Source organism: Phyllostomus hastatus, unplaced genomic scaffold (assembly GCF_019186645.2).
Source record: "Phyllostomus hastatus isolate PE091 unplaced genomic scaffold, TTU_PhHast_1.1 phas_contig_308, whole genome shotgun sequence".
Classification (NCBI taxonomy): domain Eukaryota; kingdom Metazoa; phylum Chordata; class Mammalia; order Chiroptera; family Phyllostomidae; genus Phyllostomus; species Phyllostomus hastatus.
In genome coordinates, this window is record NW_025333848.1 from 370967 (window position 1) to 395274 (window position 24308).

The following is a 24308-nucleotide window of genomic DNA, read 5'->3' on the forward strand; positions in this document are numbered from 1 at the left end:
GGCTCTGCCTCACCCAATTCACTGGTACCTTTTCGACAATAAGTCATGCTGCTAAGATAAGGGGTCAAAGCAGCTCTACCTAATACACAGAAACAAACACAGAGGGGTTGCTGAATTGAAGAGACAAAGAAATATGGCCCAAATGAAAAAAACAAAACAAAACCCCAGAAAAAGAACTAAACAAAACGGAGATAGCCAACTTATCTGATATAGAGTTCAAAACACTGGCGATCAGGATGCTGAAAGAACTCATTGAGTACAGCAACAACATAAAGGAAGAAATGAAGGTTACACTATGTGAAATAAAGAAAAATTTACGGGGAACCAACAGTGAAGGGAAGGAACCTGGGATTCACATCAATGATTTGGAACATAAGTAAGAAATAAACATTCAACTAGAACAAAAAGAAGAAACAAGAATTCAAAAAAAAAGAAAAAAGTATAAGAAGACTCTGGGATATCTCCAAATATGCCAACATCCAAATCTAGAGATGCCAAAAAGAGAATAGAAAGAGCAAGAAATTGAAAACTTACTTGAAAAAATAATGAAAGAAAGCTTCCCTAATTTGGCAAAGGAAATAGACATGCAAGTCCAGGAAGCACAGAGTGTCTCAAACAAGTTGGACCCAAAGGGGACGACACCGAGACACATCACAATTAAATGCCAAGGGTTAAAGATAGAGAATCTTAAAAGCAGCAAGAAAAAAGGAGACAGTTACCTACAAAGGAGGACCCATAAGACTATCATCTGATTTCTCAAAAGAAACTTGCAGGCAGGAAGGGACTAGCAAGAAGTATTCAAGGTGATAAAAAGCAAGGACCTACAACTTAGATTACTCTTTCTAGCAAAGCTATCATTTAGAAATGAAGGGCAGATAAATTGCTTTCTAGACATGGTAAAGCTAAAGGAGTTCACCATCACAAAGCTATTATTACATGACATTTTAAAGGGATTTATTTAATAAAAAGAGGATCAAAACTATCAACATTAAAAAGGCAACAAATTCACAATTACCAACAATTGAATCTAAAACAAAAACAAACTAAGCAAACAACCAGAACAAGAACAGAATTGCAGATATGGAGATCATTTGGAGGATTATCAGACAAGTTTATATGAAACTTATAAAGTGAAATATCACAATTATTTCTCAATAGAACTGGGAAAAATCATATTATCTTTTGCCAAAATTTGTCTAAGCTCCTCAGCATAAATTAACATAATTAGTCACATTTATTTATATTCTATTTTTCCAGCTTTCTTGAGACAAAATTGACATATAATATCGTGTAAGATAAAGGTGTACAAAAAGATGACTTGATACACATGTATATTGTGAAATGACTACAACAGGTTTAGTAAACCCCTCCATGACCTCATATAATTGTGTGGTGAGAACATTTATAACCTTCTCTCTTAGGAAATTTCAACTATATTACACAGTATTGTTAACTATTGTTAGCATGCTGCACATAAGATCCCCAGAACTTATTCATCCTAGAGCTTAGTTTGTACCCTTTGACCAACATCCCCCTGGTTTCCTTGGCAACCAGCATTCCACTTTGTTTCTATGAGCTCAGCTTCTTTAGATTTCCCATATAAGTGGGATTGTACAATATTTGTCATTTCTTCCAGCTTTATGGAGATATTACTGACACATGTAATTTGAACGTGTACAAAGTGATAGTTTGAAAAAATATATATATATATCAAAATGATTATTACAGTAGGATTAACACATGCCCTGACATAATTACCATTTGCGTGTGTGTGGTGGTAAGATTTAAGATATACTCTTTTAACAACTTTCAAGTATATAATACAGTATTGTTATTTGTTACCAAAAGCAAAAATAAACAAGTGGGACTACATCAAACTAACAAGCTTCTGTAAAGTAAAGGTAATCATGACCAATGTGAAAAGGCAACATTCAGATTGGGACAAAACAACTGCAAAGCAAATGTTTGATAAGGGGTTAAAATTCAAAATACATACAGAACTTATACAATTCAGTAGAAAAAAAAATCTAATTACAAATAGGCAGGGCAGAAATAAAGCCGTGCCTATGGCAAATTATCTATGACTAAGGAGGCAAGATGATACAATGGAGTGAAGACCATTTCTTCAATAAATGGTGTCAGGAAAACAAGACAGGCACATGCAAAAAAATAAGGATACTGGACCACTTTCTTACAACACAAACAAAAATAAACTCAAAATGGGCTTAAAGACTTAAATCTACATTTAAGACTTGAAATAGTCTTACATAGACTTGAAAGCATAAAAATCCTAAAAGAAACATATACAATCAACTCTTTGACATTGATCCTAGCAGTATTTTTTTTTTGGTATGTTTCCTAGGGCAAAGACAACAAAAGCAAAAAATAAACAAATGAGACTGCATCAAACAAAGGCTTTTGTACCGCAAAGGAATCCAACAACAAAACAAAAAGGCAACATACTGAATGGGCAACCAACTGAATGGGAGAAGATATTTGCAAATGATATACCAGATATGGGGTTAATACCCAAAGTACATCAAAAACACAAACAGCTCAACATCAGGAAAACAATCTGATTTAAAAATGGGCAGAGGACATGACCCCAAAGAGGACATATAGATGGTCGACAAACACATGAAAAGATGCTCAGGATCCCCTCACCTTTTTCACCCATCCCCCAACCCATTCCTATTTTGTTCCTGATTTGACTCAACCACCTTGCCCGTGTAGATGGGTCATAAAGAATGGCAGTGAATTATCATGAATTTAGTCAGGTGGTGGCTCCAATTTCAGCTGATATTTCAGATGTTAGGTCCAGAGCAAATCAATGTTGTCCTCAGTCCTTAGTACATGCTGTTAACGTGGTGGGTCTTTTCTTCCACTTAATAAATAATCAAGAAAAATCAGGATCAATAACCCAAGAGAAATAAAAATGTGCACTCACATATACACATGAATACTTATAACAACTTTGTTCGTAATAATCCAAAACTGGAAACACAGCAAATATCATCAACCAGTGAATAAAAAAACAAATTACAGAACAGTACCCGGCAATATAAAGGAGCAAACCTCTAAGATACACATCACACCACACTGAAATTGCTTTGCTTGTTCTTGTTCTTTTGCCCCTTAGCTGCCTCCCCACCACACACCCCTGTGCCACTACAAACTCCTTAAGATTGGGAACTATTTCCTCTTTTTGACCACATTCCCTCCCAGTGCTTCGCACAGGGCCTGCCATATAGTGAGTGTGCCCAATAATTATTTTTTGAAGAAAAAAAAATGTTATTGCTTAAAGAAAATTCAGAATCAATTCACTTCTCCTATCGGAAACAACAGCACACCTTCACCATCTTGCCTCAGATCAACATAATTCATTCTGTCCTACCATTTCATTTATACTGCAGAGAACTGAAACACCTCACCATTTCACAGGATATCAAGCTGGTTCATCCCATTGATGGTATCATGCAGACACCATGAAGAGAACAGACCAATCTGGTACCTGAGATGCCTTGGTAAGAGTGGTCAAGGTGCTGGTTCTTTGTGTGGTCAGCATCAGCATCAGCATCAGCATCACTTGGGAAGTTGTTAGAAACACAAACTTCTTGGGTCCCACCTTAGACCAACTGAATGAGAAATTTGGAGGCTGAGGCCTAGAAATCCGTGTTTAAACTAGCATTCCAGGTGATTGTGATGGGTATCTAGGGCATTTAAATATCCCTCCACAATAAAAGTGATAGTACTACTTCTATAACATTTTAGAAAGTTGTCTGAAAGCACATATACTAAGATGTTTATGACAGTGATACATTCAGGATACCTTGACCAGAGTGTTACTTCTGGGAGTTGATGGACATGCTCCCCTGTACTATATTAGAGAAGTGTTTAAAGCACATGTTACGTTCATAAAAGTGATACTTCCCGGATACACTGAGTGGAGTATTTGTTCATGAATAGAAGAGAGGTCTCATTTGTACTGCATTTAGAGAAGTGTTTATTAAAAAAAAACAATAAAAATAAATATACATCCCCTCCAAAATAACAAGTTATCATATAAATCTTTTTGGATTTTGAAGGCAACACAGTTCACATTTGGGTGTTCAAATACATTAGTTACTAGAAAACTGAAAACATTTCAGGCGTTAGCAACATACAGAAGAGGCTGTCCAGGTGATCAAGGCTGCACAGTAGGGGCTGCACAGTAGCGCCTGCACACTGCCCCAGTAAACCAGTGGTGCTTGAGCCCTCTTCGGCCAATCCCTACTTGGAGGCTAAGGCAAACTATAATAGTACAATCCAAAGGAGGCTTCTGGGAATTTTTTAGAGCAAGTCATGCCTTTTCAGCAAGTTACTGTTCTATTCTTTGAAATGCTCTTAGCTTGCTATCGGACCCTCACAGATTCAGAATACGTGAGCATGGGACAAGAGGTGGAAATGCAACCTGAGTTAACCATCATGAACCGAGAGTCATCTCATCTGAGTGGGAGATTCAATGAGGCCTAACGATTTGGATTTGAATGCACAGAAAAGGGATAAAACAAGGCCTCAGACTAGCACTAAGCAAGGAGTTGCAACTGAGACCTCTGCCTAAGTCAGAATTCTTGTAAAACTGTAAATTAAGTGAAGGGAAAACTAGAAAGAGACCACCCATCAGTACTACCTCTCCCTGGGCTCAAGATTAGAAAAGAAAGGGCAGTAGGAAAGGACAAGGTGAGTCTGGAATATCTTGTTCCATGAAATAAAAAGAAACTGAATAAATTATTTTTCAGTGTCACCAAAATAATGCCCTAGAAGACCACAGCCTCTGTCCCCATAAAAAGATCACAATTAGACTGCTATCCATGAATAAAAACAGTGCTAGAAGCACTCTGAGGTCCACTTAAGAAACTTCAGGAACACTATAAAATAAAAGAGAAAAAAAAATAACCACACAAAAGGGAAGAGAGTTTCATTTAGTCTGTATCATCCCACCCATCAAGCCAGGGATTGCTCAGCACTAAGAGGAAACTATCCAGCGAGACAGAGTTCCCTTAACCTAGAAGGAAAGAGTGGGATGAATGATCAGCTTCCTTAGCCTTTCTGGGAGCTTCAGAAAGGCCGTTTCAGTTTCACCCCACCCATATGGCGACACTGAGATACACAGACATGGCTAGGAAGGAGGAAGAAAAACAGTGGTCACCAACATCAGCCAGTCCGGTGACCTGCCTGAAGACTGCAGAAACTAACAGCGGCAGCAGATCACTGCAGATTTCACCAACAACTGTCACCCTTCGGGTTTTCACATTTGCTGTCATCCGCCTGAGTCCCTCCCACCCCTTCCAACTCCCCACTTCAACCCTCTCAGTGGAGCCCTTGACCGACAACAGCAGCTGGCCCAGGCCTCTGCAGCCGCACAAATCAAGACGCCAGCACGGACCCCAGCGGCTGACCCCAAACTCCACAGGTGCACTTCAGGACAGCCTCCCTAGCTGTGCACTTGCATGCTGTCTGTCACCAGCCACCACTACAGGGATCACAACAGAGGTGGAGACTATGCCACAACTAGAGAACGTGCCAACAGTCAGGGACCCACACCACCGCTTCCAGGGAGCTCACAGTTGGCACCAGCCCTTGCTGCCTTGCCTGAACCCCACCGCTACATGTATGTCTGCAACAGGTCCCTGCAGCTGGTCCCCATAGCAAAGCGTGCACACACCACCAGCCCCAGCCACCACCACTGCCTGCCAGCGTCCCCAGCCCTGGATCTGGAGGTATTGCTGAGGACAAAAGCCCATATGGCTTCTGCAGACCCCCGGCAGTGCTCACCAAAGGTCACAGTCGTCGTCAATGGTGTGGACCCCAACAGCCTCAGCTGAAGGCACATTCTGCCCTCACCTCACCCCCAGGAAATGTTTTGTACATGTGTACAATATTATGTATCAGTTATATCACAATAAAAATTAAATATATTTTAAAAAGGAAACTCCCTGATGGGAGAGAAGAGGGAATTTCAGGGGAGAATGGGAAGGGTTTACAGGAACAAATATAAAGGACACATGGACAAAAACTAGGGGGGGTGGAAATGGGAGGGAGATGGGGAGGGAGGGGTGGGTGGGCTGGGATGGGAGTAAAAGGCAGAAAACTGTACTTGAACAATGGTTAAAATAAAAATTTTTTTAAAAATTTTAAAAAAGGAAACTCCCATCATTTTGCCCTTATACTTACCATCTTACTGCACATCTGATAGCCAGAAGTAGTAGCACTAACACAGAGGTTACGATATGCCAAGTCTGGTTCTTAAGCACTTTGAATTTTTAACTTGTCACAATAACTTTATGAAGAACTATTGTCTTCATTTTGCATATGAGGAGATTGCAGCAAAGTTTAAATAAGTTGTCTAAGGTCAAAAAGAAAATAAGTAGTGGAGCAAAATTTTATACCAAGGCAATCTGCCTCCTCCCAAACCCATGCTCACAACCGTTACTCTTACTGCCCACCAGTCATCTATTTTGATGGAACTTGGTCATTAATAAGTATATTCCCCATTCAAATGTTTAAGTATTAAAGTCTAAAGAAAGTTTTATTCTGTACTTCATTTTCTACCTACCCAAGCATCTATTTTTCCACATTCCCAACAAACTCTGGATTGGATGCATGTTTAGACTGCACAGACAATATGTCCCTTGGCAGTCGTCTTTCTTTTCAAATTCTCCCGGTCCTCAGAAAGAATGAGCGGTCCTCAGAAAGAATGAGCGGTATTTCCTACTTGTGCTAGTTGCTACGGGGAGCACGCCCTCTAGTGGCCCTATTTGGCTTTTATGCAGCCAGATAAAACATTCACAGAAAATGCTTAATACCATTTCTTTCCTATTACAGGTTTAGTGGCAGAGTACACTTATTAAAAAGTAAACTTTTAAAAACCCAAGATGGGTCTTAATGCATTGTTATGTTTAATTGAGGGGATAAAACTGTCCTTAGATTAATAGGGCAAAACATGAGGTCACAGGGGACCATGACTTTACTGCTGGCTCAGACGTAAGCAACTCACGCATGCCAGAGCTTTTTTAAAAAAGATACCATCCCTGTATTTTGATAGCTTTCAAAAGAAGACCAAAAAATTACAATTCTTGCAAATTTCTGAAATAATTCCAGACCATAAAATTGCTGTGAAAAACTTGTATGTGGAATTTAAAAGACAAAATAAGGAAACAAGCAGAACAGAAAAAGATTCTTACAGAGAACTTTTGGACAGTGGTTAGATGGGGGTAAGGGGGAGTGAGTGGAAAAGGGGGAGTGAGTGAACAAGATGAAGACAGTAACAAGTACAAACTGGTAGTTACGGAACAGTCGTGGGGATGTAAAGTTCGGTATAGGGAATATAGTTAATAATATCGTAGTAACCATATATGGTGTCAGATAGGTACTAGATTTATCAGGGTGACCACTTACCAGTTATATAAGTGTATAATCACAAGGTTGTACACCTGAAACTAATACGGTATTGCATGTCAACTGCAATTCAAAAATAAAAATTTTTTAAAAACTCCCTAAAAAATGAGGCTAAATTTCTCTTTTAAAAAATTGCTGTGAAAACCATCACAAGCCTACACGTCCCCCAGGGTGAAGGGACCTTCAAATAAAGTAACTCTTTTCCTTTCGTTCTCATCACAGAATGTGGCTGATGGAGAGCACCTGAGTTTAGTTCTATAATCACAAACTGTATGCCATTGTCTTCCTGTACAGCTGAGAGGCAATGATAGAAATGGTTTTTCTTAGCTAGAAATAACTAGAACACAACCAAAGTGCAATCTTTAGCCAGTTACGGTAATTACAAGGAGACAAGTTTATCAGCAGCTATGCTACGCAATATTGTTTTTCTTTTTCCAGACCATAGGGTCTATATACCAAAGTAAAATCGGTCTTCTCTACGGCTTTCTTGATCCCAAATATTGACTTTGGAGCAAATAAATGAGATCTTTCTGCAACTATGACAAAGCATATGAGGACTACTTAGGTCAGGTAGCTAGGAACAACCTAAATGAGAATGAGTGAAAGAAGGAAAATAACCAATTGATTTCTAGTCCCTCTTCACTGAAATCACTGTTAATTCAACAAGCAGTTAATGAGTACCTAGTGTATAGAAAGACAAATGGGAAGTATGGTGAGTAGATAAAAATGAAGACATAGTCCTTATACTCAAAGAGCTTACAAGCTAATTTAAGGAAGAGAAATTCAAGAGCAACCCCAAGAAAATGGAAATCATCTTTCAGAGTTGGGGGACTCTGAAAGGGAGGACAGGTGAGCTAGCTTTACAGCATGGGAAGGATTTTAACATGCAGGCATAGGGGGAAAGGTATTTCAAGCAGAGGGAATTTTTAGCAAGCATTCAGTGCTCACAGTGCTGATGACATTTGAAGAATGGCTAGTACCCCGGTTCACTGGAGCAGATTGTGAGTGAAAACTGAGAGTGGTGGATGAAATGGTACTTTGAACTTTATTCTGTAAGCAAAGGAAAATCATTAACTCGAAACAACATAAGCACCTCTATGTTCATCACAGCATATTTACAATTGCCAAGCTACGGAAGCAGCCCAAGTGTCCATAGATGAGTGGATAAAACAGCTATGGGATATTTACACAATGGAATACACTTGGCTATAAAAAAGAAAATTTTACCCTTTCCAAGAGCATGGATAGACCTGGAGAACATTATGCTACGTGAAATAGGCAAGTCAGAGAAAGACAAATACCATATGATTTCACTCATATGTGGAATCGAATGAACAAACTAAACAAACAAAGAGACAAACTTACAGAGAGCAGGCTGACAGCTCTGGGAGTGGGGGCAGATTATGGGGTGGAGGGATAAAGGAAAAAGGACTCATGGACATGGATCGCAGTGTGGTGATTGCAGAGGGGAGGGGTGTATTAGGGGGTTAAATGGTAATGGAAAATATACAATAAAATTTTTTTTTAATTATGAAAGGCAATAAGCAGGGGACAAAGGACCTGTGCAGGGCTTGGTTTTAGGAAGATTATTCTGGTGGCAACATTTAAACTCAATTACAGCTAAGAAAGCTACTGGCAAGTGACTATCTAGAAGGTTATCAGCAGGGAGAAAGTGAGGAGTAGTAAAGGTTCACACCTTGGCTGGGGTGGCTCAGTGGACTGAGCGCCAGCCTGCAAACCAAAAAAAAGGTCACTGGTCCCATCCCTGGTCAGGGCACATGCCTGGGCTGCAGGCCAGGTCCCCAGTTGGAGGCAAGTGGAAGGCAACCAATCAATGATGTTTCTCTCCCTCTCTTCCCCTCTAAAAATAAATAAAATCTTTAAAAAAATGAAAATAAAGACTCTCATTTCAATCATGAAGGCAGATGTCAATGTGTAACTGAGAAGATTGGGCTAAAAAAGATTGTCTACATTTTTCCCCCCAAAACACCTGAGGATTAGAATACAGTTCTGTGGATGACAGTGCCTCACAACCTCAGTAATGTAAGCCAGGCCACGGTGGGGGAAGCCATCTGAACCCCACCCTTGGAGATCAAATGGGGAGGGATATCAGAATCTCCAGAGAGGGCAGTATGTGTTACTTTACAAAAGAAAAAAAGGCAAGCAGCCAAATCCTTGTGATGAATCATCCTTGTGATGAATTGCAGGAGATGGATGCATCTCCTGTAACAGTCACTGAAGGAGAACTCCAAGATCCTCTAGCTTCCCAAGTCTCTGACTCACTTTTGTTCTCTTACACTGATGCCTTTCATTTCTGCTGACTACAGTTCTGGGACACGAGAGGTGGCATAGTTCATGAAGATAATTTGAAGCAAATGAAATTAACAGCACTAGCAAGTAAATGATGAACAGTTTCTATAAGGAGTGCTCTGTGTTCAGAACCATGAGCAGAGGTGTAGCCTCAGCTCCTTGAGGGCCCCTATTTCTTGAAAAATAACAGCTACAAAAAGTCCTTTTATTAGCTATTGGCCCATTCATACTAGATCAATTAAGTAAAAAAGGTAATGAAAGAGGCATATAAAAAGATAAAAGAGACACTACCTTTTTCCATATTTTTAATTACCATTATTGCACCAATAATACACTTTATATACATATATCTTAAACTTCATTATCAACTTTTCCGCAATTCTAATACATAATATATTATCCTCTTCAGAATACAAAGAACACAACATGGAGGAAGATTGAGAAAATAGGTTCCCAATAGTTAGTCACTAGTGATTCTATCGACTTTCCTTTAGTGTTTTCTATGGAATTTAAAATGCCCTGCATGGCTCTGTAAGAACAGAGCAGCCTGGAAAGGGGGGCAATGAAAAGAAATGGACCCAAAGTTAAAAGGAGCCAAAGAGGAAATCCTGGACAGAGAATATATTTTGAAACTGAACATAAGGACTCCCTTCAGCCAGAGTGTACACATCCAGTTACTAAGGGAAGAAAAGGTATCTTCATCCCTTCCTCAAAACTGCTCACTAACAAACAAAATAGGCAGTGCCCAACCAGCTATGAAAGGGAACTCTCTTCACAGCATTATAAAAGGAATGGTGGGGCAGAGAGAAGGGAAGTGGCAGGAGAGCAAACCACCTTTGAGATACCCTAGGTGATGGGTCTCAAAGCTGTCATTTGGGCAAAATCTATCACAGCTAAAGTGATGACTCTCCAGCTTCCTTCATAAATGAGGACACATGAAATAGCAGCTTTTCTTACTGAAGAGCAAAATGGACTGAAAATGTTCATGGAAAGGGGCCAGAAACCCAGGCAGCAAGGCAATATGGGTAGTGAACAAGAGTTAGGTGCTTTCCACCTCTCTGCTCTACAGGTCAGGTTAAGAACTCTAACCCCTCCACTTCAGCTCAAAATAATCAGGCAAATACAAAGTAATGCTGTGCTTCAAATGCAGCCATTACATGGTGCTGCAAGAAAGAACAGAAGGTCCTTCAATAACATCATTTTGTTATGCTGTTGATGAGATGCTGCAGGAACTTAACTCTTGTTCATATCAATTAGCCTATCGTAAAACTGGTTTTGTTACAAGTGGTTTAGCTTAAAGTCGAGAACCTATCATCAACGTTAACTGAGAACTTACTGTAAACACTTCTGTAGAATACAACTTGGAAAACACAGCTCCTTGAACCTCCTTCATCCAAGAGACACCCACTGATTGAAGATGTTGCACTATTCAACAAACAGAAGAATAGTGGAGGTGCCACCAACACAACCTCCGTATCACAGAAAGAGACATGTAAACACATGAACGGGTGATGGAACTGCACCCAGCACTGCATGTTCACTGATCAGGGAAAGCCGGAAGGAGGGTATATAGCAGACCCAAGAAACAGGTTCTTCTCCATTCCTAGGAAAATCCTGTGTTTATAAACACTGAGGTCAGGCTGTCTATTTTCAGAGTCTTGGGTTAGTGGAAAGGGAAGTTTCAAGGCTTTTGTTTCTCCTGAAATTGCTAAATAGGGCTTCACAAAGAGGCACACGGGGTCATGAGATGATTCTGAAATACATTAAAGAATTTAAAGGACGGAGAAAAAATCTGCAGATGTTAAAGGTTGTTTCCCCCTCACAGAGACCCTGGCCTTTGGAGCCCTGCAGTCAGCCACAAGTATAGTAAGACCCACTGTTCTCCTGCCTTGAGTGTGAAGAGGAGATAAGAGGTGCTTTCTTGGCTGTACAGCAAGTAACAACACAGGGGCATAAAATAAAACCAGCTCGAATACAATGGAGAAGCTATGAAAAAGATTGTCCGGTAATTTTGGTTCTGGGGAGAGAAGGGATTCCTAACTTCCCTCACAGATTGGTGCCCTCAAGGTCATTTTATTCTTCAAGTCTGTCCTTAAGCCAATGCCATTCAGAACTGGACCCAGTTGGATGGCTGCGGTGCCTGGTTTGGAACAGTGCTGCAAGACAAAACAGAGAAAGCCAAGGACGTAATACTAGGATAGCTGCTCCATTCTTTATTTAATAGTTCCAAAGAAATTGCTGCCCACAATTCCTAAAACTATACTTCACAGCAATTCTACTTACCAAGGCCTGAAATATCCCACTCTAACTTCATCCTACAGTTTGTTTTTATCCACCCACCCCCAGCACTTACACTTCCTTACTTAGAATTCCTGCCGGAGACTCTCTATGACCTACGAATGCTGTTTTCTCAGATCACAGACTTCATCTGACCACATACACCACCCACACCCCGACTGAGAGTATGCGAGCTGCACCATGGTCGTACCTGGGTGCAGTACTGAAGTCTCCCCACAAGTCATTGCTTGCAGAAACTGGAGCTGGTGCTGGTGTTGTGACAGGAGCAGGAGAATCCAAATCTAAAAGGATATCTGGATACAAGATAAGAGAAGAAAAAAAGGAGAAACATAATAAAAGTCTTAGAAATAAAAACTTATGTTCACACAATCTATACACGGCAGCTTTATTTGTAACAGACAAAAACTGAAACAACGCAGATGTCTCTACATGGGTGGTGGTCAAACACACTGGTACTTCCAAACCACGGGGTACTACAAAACAATGAATGGAAAGAAACTACTGATATACCAACTTGGATGATTTCAAGAGGATTATGCTGAGTGTAAAAACCCAACCCAAAAGATTATACACAGTATCAGCATTTTCAACCAGTGAGCTGCAAGAATTTTTTTAAGACTTTATTTATTTAATTTTAGAGGGGAAGAGAGGGAGGAAAAAAAGGGCAAGGAACATCAATGTGTGGTTGCATTTTGCACGCTCCCCTACTGGGGACGTGGCCCTACCCAGGCCTGTGCCCTACACATTGGGAATCGAACCAGCAACCCCTGGATTCACAGGCTGGCACTCAAACAACTCAGCCACACCAGCCAGGGCTGCAAGAATTTTTTAAAACATGTAATACCTGACTATTTAGTCAGGAGCACTGCTCTCTTTTCCCTTAAACTGCCAAATAAAAAAAAAACGACAACAGACAACACAACAATAGCTGTCCAGTGTGAATGAATCAAAATTATACCTATTTTTTTTTCAGAACAGCAAAACATACATTTTTTGGTGTGTCACACAATTTTAGTAATTAGTTTATGTGAGCCATGAGATGAAAAAGATTGAAAACTGCCTACTATCTGACTCCATTTATGAAACATTCCTGAAGTGACAAAATTACAGAGATGGAGAACAGACTAGTAATTCCCAAGGGTTAGAGACGAGGGAGGCGCGAGGATGAGGACGAGGGAGAGGAAGGGAAGAGGCTGGGGGCGGTGTGACTCTAGCAGAACAACGCAAAGGGTCCTTGTAGCAACAAAAGTGTTCTGTATGCTGACTGTGCTGGTGGGTCCAGGAGCCGCCCACAGTGAAACTGCACAGAACCACACACACACACACACACACACACACACACACACACACGAACGAAAACACATAAAACTGATAAAATCAAAATAAGCTCAGTAGATAGTATCAAGGTCAATTTCCTGGTGGTGATATTAGATCAGTGTTGCAAACGTCCCCATTGAGGGAAACTGGGTAAATGGTAAAGGGATTTATTTGTATTATTTTTACAACAGCATGTGAATAATATACTTATCCCATAATAAAAAGTTTAATTAAAAAATGTTTTAAAATCTTAGACATTATCCCTAGCCTTCTGTTGACACTTATTATAACTCATCAATCGTAATATCTGGTTCTCTAGTCTTAGGAAAATTCCTTTCTGCGTTCTAAAGTTCTCATTCTTTCAATGGAAATAACTATCTATCCTTTTTCCCACCAGATAGTAAGGAAGAACAAAAATGTATTCACAAACCCAGATGTCTCTCATTTTCTCCCCCCTGCCCTCCTGAAGAAATGGAAAGGGTTAGAAACACCAATCACTAAATGGCTGCCATGTTCCGAGTACTGTGCTAGGCGCAGTCCGCCACTGAACCATCACAACCTGGGGCGGTTTTACTTCTCCATTTTGCACATAAGGATGCTGATACTCACAGAACTTAAGTAATGTTGCCAAGCCCATTCAGACACAAGGTAGCAGACCATACCTGAAAACTCGGTCCATCGAACTCTCAGGCCTACTAGCATCTAATCCAGGCACAATGAAGGAAATAATCTTTTTAATATCCACACATTTTCTGTGAGGAAGCTACCACACACGACTCTCAGTTCACTAGAAAAGCTTTGATCTCTTGGTAGAGGCTGCCTGAATTACCTTAGCAGTACCCAGTGCCATTTAATAGAAAAAACATCAGCATTCTCCTTGGCAAACAGGTGTTATCCAGTTATAACCTAAAGTATGATTTCTGAAAGTTAAAAGTACTGGAGAAATTTACCTGCATCACTACCTCCATGGTTGGACTTTGGAAGGGGAGGTGGAGTGACATGATTGCTGATGGCGACTGAGGATGGTGGGGGAATAGTGACTTTGCCTCCAGGTGGGGGTGGGAGTAAGCTCAGGCCTCCAGTTCCTGCAGTCTTGGGCTTAGAAGTGCCTCCTTTCTTGGTTGTAATGTTCTATAAAAGAGAAAAAGAGGGAGAGCGAGAGAAAAAAACAGAAGTTACAGGCTTATGGAAACACAGGAAGGGAGGGAAGAAAGAATACTCACCCCAATACTCAACTTGATGGTCTGTCCTTCCTTGAAGCCCAGATCCAACTTGGGACGTGTGTCCATTTCCTGAGATTCTTTGGAAATCTCAGATTCCTGCTTTACCCACCTTCAGCAAAAGAGTAAGTTATCTTAACTTGGGATTCCCTGAAAGCAGAGTTTGACATACAAATTTGAGTATAGCTAATTTATGTAAGACAGGATTCCAGAAAGCAAAGTGAGGAAGGATGAAGATCTGAGAACGAAAAAAAAAAAAAAAAGCCAAGAAAGAGAGCAACCAGGACTCAAGACACCTCTGAGGAGCCAGACAGACTGTGTATTAGACTTGTCTCTCCAGAGGAGGGCATTTAGCCACCAATTCCCATCCCCCAGGGTTGAGGGCTGCCCCTGGGAGGGTGTTAGCTCCTCCGTTCTTCCAAATTGCACCCCTTTGCTAACTGAGTGGCCTTCCATTATTTCTGAGAGTCCTATGGCAGAATGCCTGCCCTTGAGATAGGAAGCTGCCAATGTGCATGGTGCTTTCCACCACAGCTACACCAAAGTCAGTTTGGCTGAAGAAACGGTGCAATAGGCACAAAACATGTCAGTTATGTAAAGTAACAAAGCTGGGATGTAACTCCCACATATCCTACATACAGCCCCCGGTTACTGTATGCCCTCTCAGCCACTAAAAGTAACAGCAAATTCCCCAAAGGCATAAACAAAAGCATCATCTCAAACCACTATACAAGAGATCAAACATATTCTGGGCTATAAGGAAAAGAGAAAATAGATACAAAAATATGTAAGGAAACAGTGAATGGAAAAATTTATATTTGTAATAAACTAGTTTACCAAATAAAGAAACCAGGAGCTAAAAGAGATAGTCCCTATTCAACTGAGAAGCAACTTTCCCAAAACGATTTAACCTGGTAACTAAGGACAAGCTTCACTCACTTGAAGTGATCTTGCAAGGAGACATTAAAGTCGAAGGCATCACCCCGATCTGTGAAGCCAATGCCAATGAAAGCACTGCGCCCTGGGAAAAAGACAGGAATACTCAGAGTAGGAGTGTCCCTATGGCAAATTCTACCCACTGAAAATAGAAGTTACCCTACTTGAAGTCTGGGAATGTGAATCATTTTCTCCCAGACTGAGGTCCGTAAACTACATATGGCCCGCAGTCCAAACGCTGCCATGGCCTGTTTTTGTAAATCACGTTTCACTGGAACACAGCCACAGCAACTTGTTGGCCTGCTACTGACGGCTGCTTTCACATGACAGCAGAGCCGAGCAGCTGCAACAGAGACCACCTGGCCCACAAATCCTAAAATGTTTACTGTCTGTCTCTTTACAGAAAAAGTTTGCCAATCTCTGATACTGACTATGGAGAAAAGATAATGGTTGCTCCAATAAAGATAATTTAAGATACCCCACCAAAACCCATCACAAACAACAGATGGGCAATAAGTGTAAATTCTTTTGTTAGATACACATTTTGATTTATTTACAACTACCTATTAATTACCACATCTTGAACTTGTATTCATTATCTATTACAAATAACACGTTAATCCTTCTCTTTTAGCAACTATAGTTAATTATGGAGAAACGGGAGGAAAAATTTAGTAAACTCAAGTGTGATAAATGCAGTTGAGACACTTTCTTTGAAGTGCATCCACTATTTTCCTGATCTCATTGCATTCCACATCTCAGATCCCTTACCAGTCCCATCCTGGATCCGGATTACAAAGTAGCGGCTGGAATCTGTCACAGTCTCCACAGCAATACCAGGATACTGTTCTACTGGTGCCTGAGCAAAGAGTTCCCCTGACAGGTAAGAAAAAGACTTCTTTGAGCAAAGGAAGCAAAAATCTAAAACACCACTTAGCAAGTATTTCCATTTCAGTCCCCAATTTGAAAGTACTTATGAAAGCACACCAAAACAATATCCTTAACATGTTAGAGGGTCACCAACATAGATTACCTGAAACTTTATCTTCGAGTTTGATATAAGCAATCTTCCCTTTTGAAGTGATTCGGAGGCGACCAGTCCAATCAGGCTGGTCTAATTTCCAGTCAGATGCCCTACGATAGGAAAATGGGAAGCCTCAGGCCTCAGGTCCGTATCTTTAATATACTAACAACCTACGCAGAATCATTTGCCATATTTCTATGTCCCTGTCCTGGATTACTGATTCTTTCTATCTATTAAATAACCAATAAGGATAGCTCATGATCCCCTCTAAATAGATAACTCATATTACACAGAGTTCACAACAAAAAGAAGACAGTGTTACTATTGGAGGATTCTGGAGTCCAATATTATTACCATCTACTGAGTTCAAACAGTATTTACAGGCACTGTTCTACATGTTTGGGATACAACAGCCAACAGAGCAAAGGCTCCCACCCTCATGAGGTTTACATTCTAATAGAAAACAGGCAATAAAAAAAAGACATATAAATAAGTCAAATAACTAGTATCTCAGAAGGTGCTGAGTACGAAGGTAAAAAGGAAAGGCAGAGGCAGACAAGGGGGACTGGGAGGGTAGTGGGAGAGTACATGGTTTGCAGTAGTCAAGAGGGTGGTGAGAGACGGCCTTATTAACAAGGAGAATGTGAGCAAAACTGTGAAGGAAGTGAGAGTTCTGCATGCAGACAACTGGGGGAAAAGGCACAGGGAACAGCCAGTGCAAAGGTGCTAAGGCAGGAGCCTGCTGGAATGTTTGTCCTCAAGCAAGGCGGCCACTGGAGTGAGAATAAAGTGAGAGATGAGGTGGGAGCGCAAAGAGAGGGCTTGGTCCTGCATGGCCTGAGAGGCCACTGTAAGAACTTTAGCTGTTACTCTGAGTGAAAGAGGAGCTTTTATGGGTTTTAAGCAGAGGTGTGATATAATCTCCCTTTTACAAGAATTACTTTGCTGTGTGTAGAAGCAGTGTAAGGATTTGAGTGCTGAGGCAGGGGGATTAGTTAGGAGACTACTGCAGAAATCTAGGAAGATGCATGATGGTGACTAGGAAGAAACAGCAGCAAAAGTGGGTAGATTCTGGATATAGCTAAGGTAAGGGCAGCAAGATTTCTAACAGACTGAAGAGAAAGAGAAGTCAAGGACAACTCCCAGGTTTTTAGCGCTAGCAAAGAACTTGCCAATACCTGAGCCAAGACATAGAGCGTGTCTGGGAAGAAAGATCAGGGGTTCCGGATATGCTGAATTTGAGATGTCTAGTAGATTTTCAAGAGAAGATATAGAGTAGACAGTTGAAGACATGAATCTACAGTTCAGGAAAGACATGTGGGCTAAACATACAAATGTTCAAATGTTCATAAAACATTAGAAAACAATGAAGATTGATCATCTATGTTATAAATGAATTTGAATGAAATCTAAGGCATTTAAATATGACCAATTTATAAAACAATGCATTTGTGATTGTTTCCCAAGAGTATTAAAGAGACAGCAAAATAAAAGTTATTAATAACTCATCCCTTTGGGACCTGAGGACCAAACTTCCAGGTTAGAAAAATAACAACAGGGTATATCTGAACAAGCATGAGTTTAACAACAGGATACGCAAAAGGCGGAAAGGAGAAAAGTGAAAATTAATCAGCACAGGTTTTACAGGATTTTTAAGATAAATCCTTGTCATGTCCTTCTCTCTTGATGCCCTGCTCTCAAAGACTCGGTAGTACTGAATCTGGTCCAGATTAGAGTGCTCTAGAGGTCCCATCAATTACATTTTTTAAACTGAGCCCTGAGCAGTGGGGCTCAGTTGGCTGGGTGTCATTCCACAAAGCCAAAGGTTGCCTGTTTGATTCCCAGTCAGGAATCCCAGCATGCCTGGGCTGCGGGTTCAGTCTCAGGTTGGGGCACGCATGAGAGGTATGAGAGGCAACTGATCAATGTTTTGCTCTCTCAGCTCAATGTTTCTCTTCCTCTTCCTCTCTCCCTTCCCCTCTCTCTAAAAACAAAATAAAGTCTTTTTTAAAAATATTTTAAATTGAGTTGTTACTCTCCCATACTACAAAGAGATAAGACATAATGAAAATGGCTATTGAAAATATTGGGAACCAGCCTACTAGATGTGTTTCTTTGGACAGGTTCCTCGTCTCAGTCATCGTGTGTATCTAGTGGTCAGGATCTAACAAATTCTAGATATGTGGATGATATCCACGGCAGCAGTTTCCCTCAGTCTTCAGCCTTAGTTCCTCCCCCACTCCCTAGCCTGAAAAATTCTTGATTTGGCTGGTCTTCTGACAATACTCTAAACCTCACAAATTTTCATTTATCTTAGCAATAAATCCTTACGGCAGTCATAGGAAATAAGCATGAAAACTCTATCATAGCTCCCTCTCTAAATGAAGAAAAAGACAATAATACAGTAACTAATAATGCCTAAGTTCAAAGTCCAGCTTTCTTTGTTATCACATTAAAACACACTACAGAATTTAATACTAATTTAGTTGGGGAGAAGGGTAGTAATGAATTTTAAAATGTTTTATAGGTTGGGAAACCAATTTCTCACTATTCATAAAGCTTCTCATCAACCGTAATTTTCCTTCCATCTGTCTAGTCGGCGGCAGTCTGGAAAGCAACAGCTTAAACTAGCTGAATCACAGTCATTCATTCCCTCTGGCACCGTTCGTTACTAAAAGAATGGATTTCTCCTGCTTCCTGAAGAGCCATTTTTCCTTTAATGGTGGCCTAGTGAATAAATCATGGTTATAATGTAAAATGGGTCCTCGTACACAACAAAAAAGATTATCCATGCAAGACAGGAAAGTAATATTTATCAGGCATTTATTATGCTCATTCTTACGAACATTAAGTGAGAGGATCTGCAAGGTAACTGATATTATATCCATTTTTACAGACCAGGAAACTAAAACTCAAGGGTTAAGTGACTTGCCAAAGGTAATGCAGCAAATAAGTGAGAATCACGATTCAAACTTAGGTTGTGTGCTACTCACTCACTCACTATACTAAGAGTAAAAGTGAAAAATTAAGAAACCGCTTTGATGGCTCAGTGCAGTTAACTGACATAAGGATAAAGGCTATGGTTAAACTAGTAAATGAAGGTAGAACATGCAGATGAATAAGAAAAGGTAGGTCTTTTAAAAAGTTAAAGTAGAAGAAAAGGAATAGAACCCCACTTCAATGTGGATCACATCCGTTAGGAAATCTTAACACCTAAAGTAGAAAGGTTTGAGCTGTTTTCCTTTTTTAACACTTCAATCAATGCTGTTTTATGTGATAAAGTGTAACCTACTAATTTCTTCTTACGGTCAACCTTTATAGAGTGCCCACTGCGTGCCAGACACTGTGCTATGCCCTGGAAATGTAAAATTAAAAGACTTCCAATTGCTCAGAGTCCAGTCTGGAGATGCAGGAGACCAATCAGTTACAATACCGAAGGAAGAGCACTGTGACAAACAGATGCCATGGAAGCACAGACAGCATACCTAAGTCAGAATGGAAGGGTCCCGGGGGGCTCCCCAAAGGATGTGATGTCTCAGATGAGTTACACGTATAATACTACCATCAAAAAGCATGTAGATTCCTATTCATACTTTAATTTGGGGTCTCACTGAAAGCATGAAATTAGGACTGCCTCTCTGTCAAAAGGTACAACGCGTGTTCAGTACATAGGTCAGCAAACACAAAGACACTGATTTATGAGGAATAAACCTCTGCTCCAAAGGCAAAACCATGGACATAGGGAAGAGGATAACTTTTCAGCCAAGGCAATAATAAATGCCAAGAGAAAACTCATGATGATGATATGGGTCAGAAAGAGGAATAAGTACAATATCATATATTTACATACTGCTTTACTGTTTCCTAATTCATTTAACCCTCCAAAAACTTCTATGAGGTACATAACTACAGCAGGTTTTATTATCATTAACTTTTTTTTCTACTTTACAGATGAGAAAAATGAGTCTTGGAGAGGATAAGAGCTTTGTCCAAGATCACACAGCTATTAAGTTGCCGGGGCTCACAGTCATGCTTTTTTAACATGTAACCCATTGAGTTACATGTTAACTCTTCCCATTACTGACTTCGGAACTTCCTACAGCATCCTCGGACCCTCACAGGCATTGAATAGCAAGGGGGTTGGTTAGCCCTACAGAGAAAAGGCTGTGTTGACTCTGAAGGGAAAAGCTATAAGAGAGGAAAAGAAGAAGATAGAAAACACTATAAACATTAAGAAAATACACTGAAGAGAAACAAAATGGACAACCATTGGAAAACCTATCAGTAACCTTTGCCCACTGGCAAAAGATCTGCAAAGAAAACCAACTGGTGCATGTTATTTGGTGGCAAGACTGACTGACAACAGCACAAAAGATAAACTGGATCATCCAGAGAGTGGCCAAGAACACAGTGATTATTCAGACGTGTGCACGGAGTATTGGCAATGGGGCTGGATGAGGGTGACAGACCAACTAAAGGGCGCAGGAAGAGCGAACGAAGGATGACTGGCAATGGAGCAGGCAGAACTGGATGTGGATGATGGGGCGCAGATGGGTAACACAGAGAGATCCGGGGGAGGAGGGATGGGAGGATGCAGGCTGCTAATATTTTTTTAAACCAGCAGAAACAAGGATGAGTGCAGTAGAGAGTGGGGGAACTGCAGGAAGACAGGGCGATAACAGTAAAGGTGGGGAGGCAAGCAAGGCGACAACCCAAAGGTGGGGCAATGGCCTTGAACGAGCAGCGCCAGAAGGAAACTGTCATCCCCTACCGAGTACGCGCGTGCTGCAGTTTAGTACCTGTAACCGCGGTTGGAGGCCCGGGGTGGAATCCGGTAGACGCTGACGTCGGGCTTTACACACAGGACAGACTCGTACTCCAACTCCGCCGCCATCTTGGCTCTGCTCTCCCCGCCACTGGGGGCGGAGCTTAGAAACGGGGACCGTATGGGGGCGGGGAGTTTCGGGTACGCGGTAACTTCCGTTTACGCTACTTCCGCCCCAGTTTATCTCGGTTCAGGGGGTTAACCTCCCGTGGTGCGGCTTGGGGAAACCATATTGAAACCTGGAGACGGTGAGGCTACGCGATTTACCATCTTAGGTAATGGCAAAGATGCCATCCTAGTGAGTGACTCACGTTTAGGAAATCCCCATCCCTAAGAAGTAATGAGGGAGAGCGCCATCTTGCTCTTGGAAGGTGCCCGCGATGCTCTGGAAGGACAAGGACCATCTTGAAATCTGGCGAATTTTTTTCTTTCAAGAGTCGCTTCTTGACCGTGGTTTCCCAGCTGGCAGAAATCCACTCGTCAATAATCCCCAACTGAGTACCTACAGGAAATGTATGATCCAGTCCTAGACAGGATGGATTTAACCCTCCAGATCCAAACGTTAAAAAGTGCTCAGCCTGATTAATTACCCAATGCTACTCTTTATTCTCATATTATCCACAACAGCACCTGTTGAAATAGTATGCACTTCTAGTTGTACTCTGGTTTTCATTTTGGAAAAGTTGACCCTGTTAAACTTTTAAGTGGGATCAACGTAATTCCTGACAAAGAAAGCATAATGAACTATTTAGTGGCTACTATTTGTTCCCAGTTGTAATGATCAAAGCCTACTGAACTCTCAATAAGTGTGTTCCTATGCACTCCAGATGTAAACGTGCCATCACTTAGGAAGATTTAATTAGCACAGATAGCAAATGGCAAAACCAAGGTAGAACTCGTCTGTCTGGCTATAACAGCATTGATTGTCACCACTCAACCTGTCTCTAACCTATCTAGGTAAGCAATATATCAAAATTCAAAAAGAATTATATATATCCCGACAAGGTGTGGGAATTGGCAACTCTCATTTACTGTTGTCAGGAATGTTACCTGGTACAGAATTTTTGAGAGAAAATTTAACAGAACTGATCAAAATATTGCATATAACCTTCAGTTTAGCAAATCCACCAATAGGTATTTTAAAGAAATTCTTATATACACAAAAATATATGTACAATGAATAGTATTACTACATTGCTAGTGGAAAAAATAGAAACAATATGAATGTCTATCAAGTGGAAATGGTTAATGGCAAATCTATTACCATAGGATGCTTTGCACTAGGTATACACACACATATATATATGTATAACCTCGATACATATATACATATGTACCATAGGATGCTTTGCACTAGATACACATATATATATAACCTCGATATTAAAGCTATAGAAAGGGATCCAAGGTTTAAAATAAAACAAACCAGCAAACTTTCACTTAATTTTCAGTAATCCTCAACTACTTCTGACTCCCTAAATTGTTTTAAGTTCTTCATACCTTTCCATGCATTAAACCTTCTACCTTAAACGCTCTCCTGTCAATTTGGCAAACTGATACATTCACATATCAACTCAAATAATACCAGGTCTGTAACTTTTCCTGGGACCTTTAGATGAATTTTCTCTAATACTGCCACTTGCTTCTGTTATACCGTTATGTTGTACCAAATACTTCAGATAACTCCTGCTAAACCATAGCTCCATAAAGGCAAGAACTTGGCATTTTCAGTACTCAGCACAATGCCCTCTGCATAGTAGGCACTAATCATTGAATAATACAAAAATCTCTATTTCAACTTAATCATTTATTAATTTGGCCATTTCTCCAGATTCCCCAATTTCAGGACCCTAACAAAAAAAAGTAAAAGAGTATGCAAGGGTATCAAATGAAAAGTGAAAGTTCACATCTCTGTATTATGAGCAACTTAATGCCAACAAATCAAAAACTTCAATGAGCCATGGCTGGTGTAGCTCAGTGGATTGAGCTCGGGCTGCGAACCAAGGGGTCACCTGTTCAATTCCTAGTCAGGGCGCATGCCTGGGTTGCAGGCCAGCTCCTCAGTGGGGGGCCATGTGAGAGGCAACCGCACATTGATGTTTCTCACCCTTTCTCCCTCTCTTCCACTCTCTCTAAGTGAATAAATTTTTTTTAAATCTTAAAAAAAAAAATCAATGAAATGGTCATTGATATATACAACTTACCTAAAGTAATTCAAGAAGAGAAAGAAAATCCGAATAGCTCTAAATCTATTAAAGAAATTGGATTCATAACTAAAAACCTCCCCAACTGGTTCAGCTAAACTTCTCATTGTTGAACAAGCACTTTAAAAAGAAATAATATATGTGCCCCAGCTGGTGTAGCTCAGTGGATTGAGCATGGGCTGTGAACCAGAGGGTCATCGATTTGATTCCTAGTCAGGGCACATGCCTGGGTTGCAGGCCAGGTCCCCAGGAGGGGGGCCACATGACAGGCAACCACACACTCATGTTTATCTCCCTCTCTTTCTCTTTCCCTTCCCCTCTCTCTAAAAATAAATAAATAAAATCTAAAAAAAATAAATAATATGAATCCTATGCAAACTCTAACAGAAGAGGAAAACACAACTTTCAACTAAATTTTATGAGACAATTACCTTGATACCAAGACCAGACAAAGATGATACAAGAAAACTATAGACCAATATTTCCTCATGAGCAAAAATTCTTAACAAAATACCAACAAATCAAATCCAACAATGTATAAAAAGGATAACACACCATGACAAATTGGGATTTATTTCCTATGAATTTTAAGGTTAGTTTAACATTCAAAACCCAGGAAGTATAATATACCATATTAACAGTATAAAGAAAACCCACATAATCATCCCAATGGAAGCAGAATAAAAGAATATGAGAAAATTCAATATTTACTCATGATTTAAAAATACAAACATCAA

At 40.4% G+C, this 24308-nt stretch overlaps 1 protein-coding gene across 1 annotated transcript; it reads right to left on the reverse strand.

Annotated features, from left to right (window-relative positions):
• Positions 1–10035: 10035 nt before the first annotated feature.
• On the reverse strand, positions 10036–21456 carry NECAP1 (NECAP endocytosis associated 1). The gene is made up of 8 exons (XM_045839753.1): positions 21342–21456; positions 16552–16652; positions 16290–16394; positions 15522–15603; positions 14586–14694; positions 14313–14493; positions 12236–12338; positions 10036–11903 (listed from the first exon to the last, which is right to left on the reverse strand). Exons 1-8 carry the CDS (start codon positions 21434–21436, stop codon positions 11855–11857), a joined length of 825 nt encoding a protein of 274 aa, XP_045695709.1. The 5' UTR covers positions 21437–21456; the 3' UTR covers positions 10036–11854.
• Positions 21457–24308: the final 2852 nt, after the last annotated feature.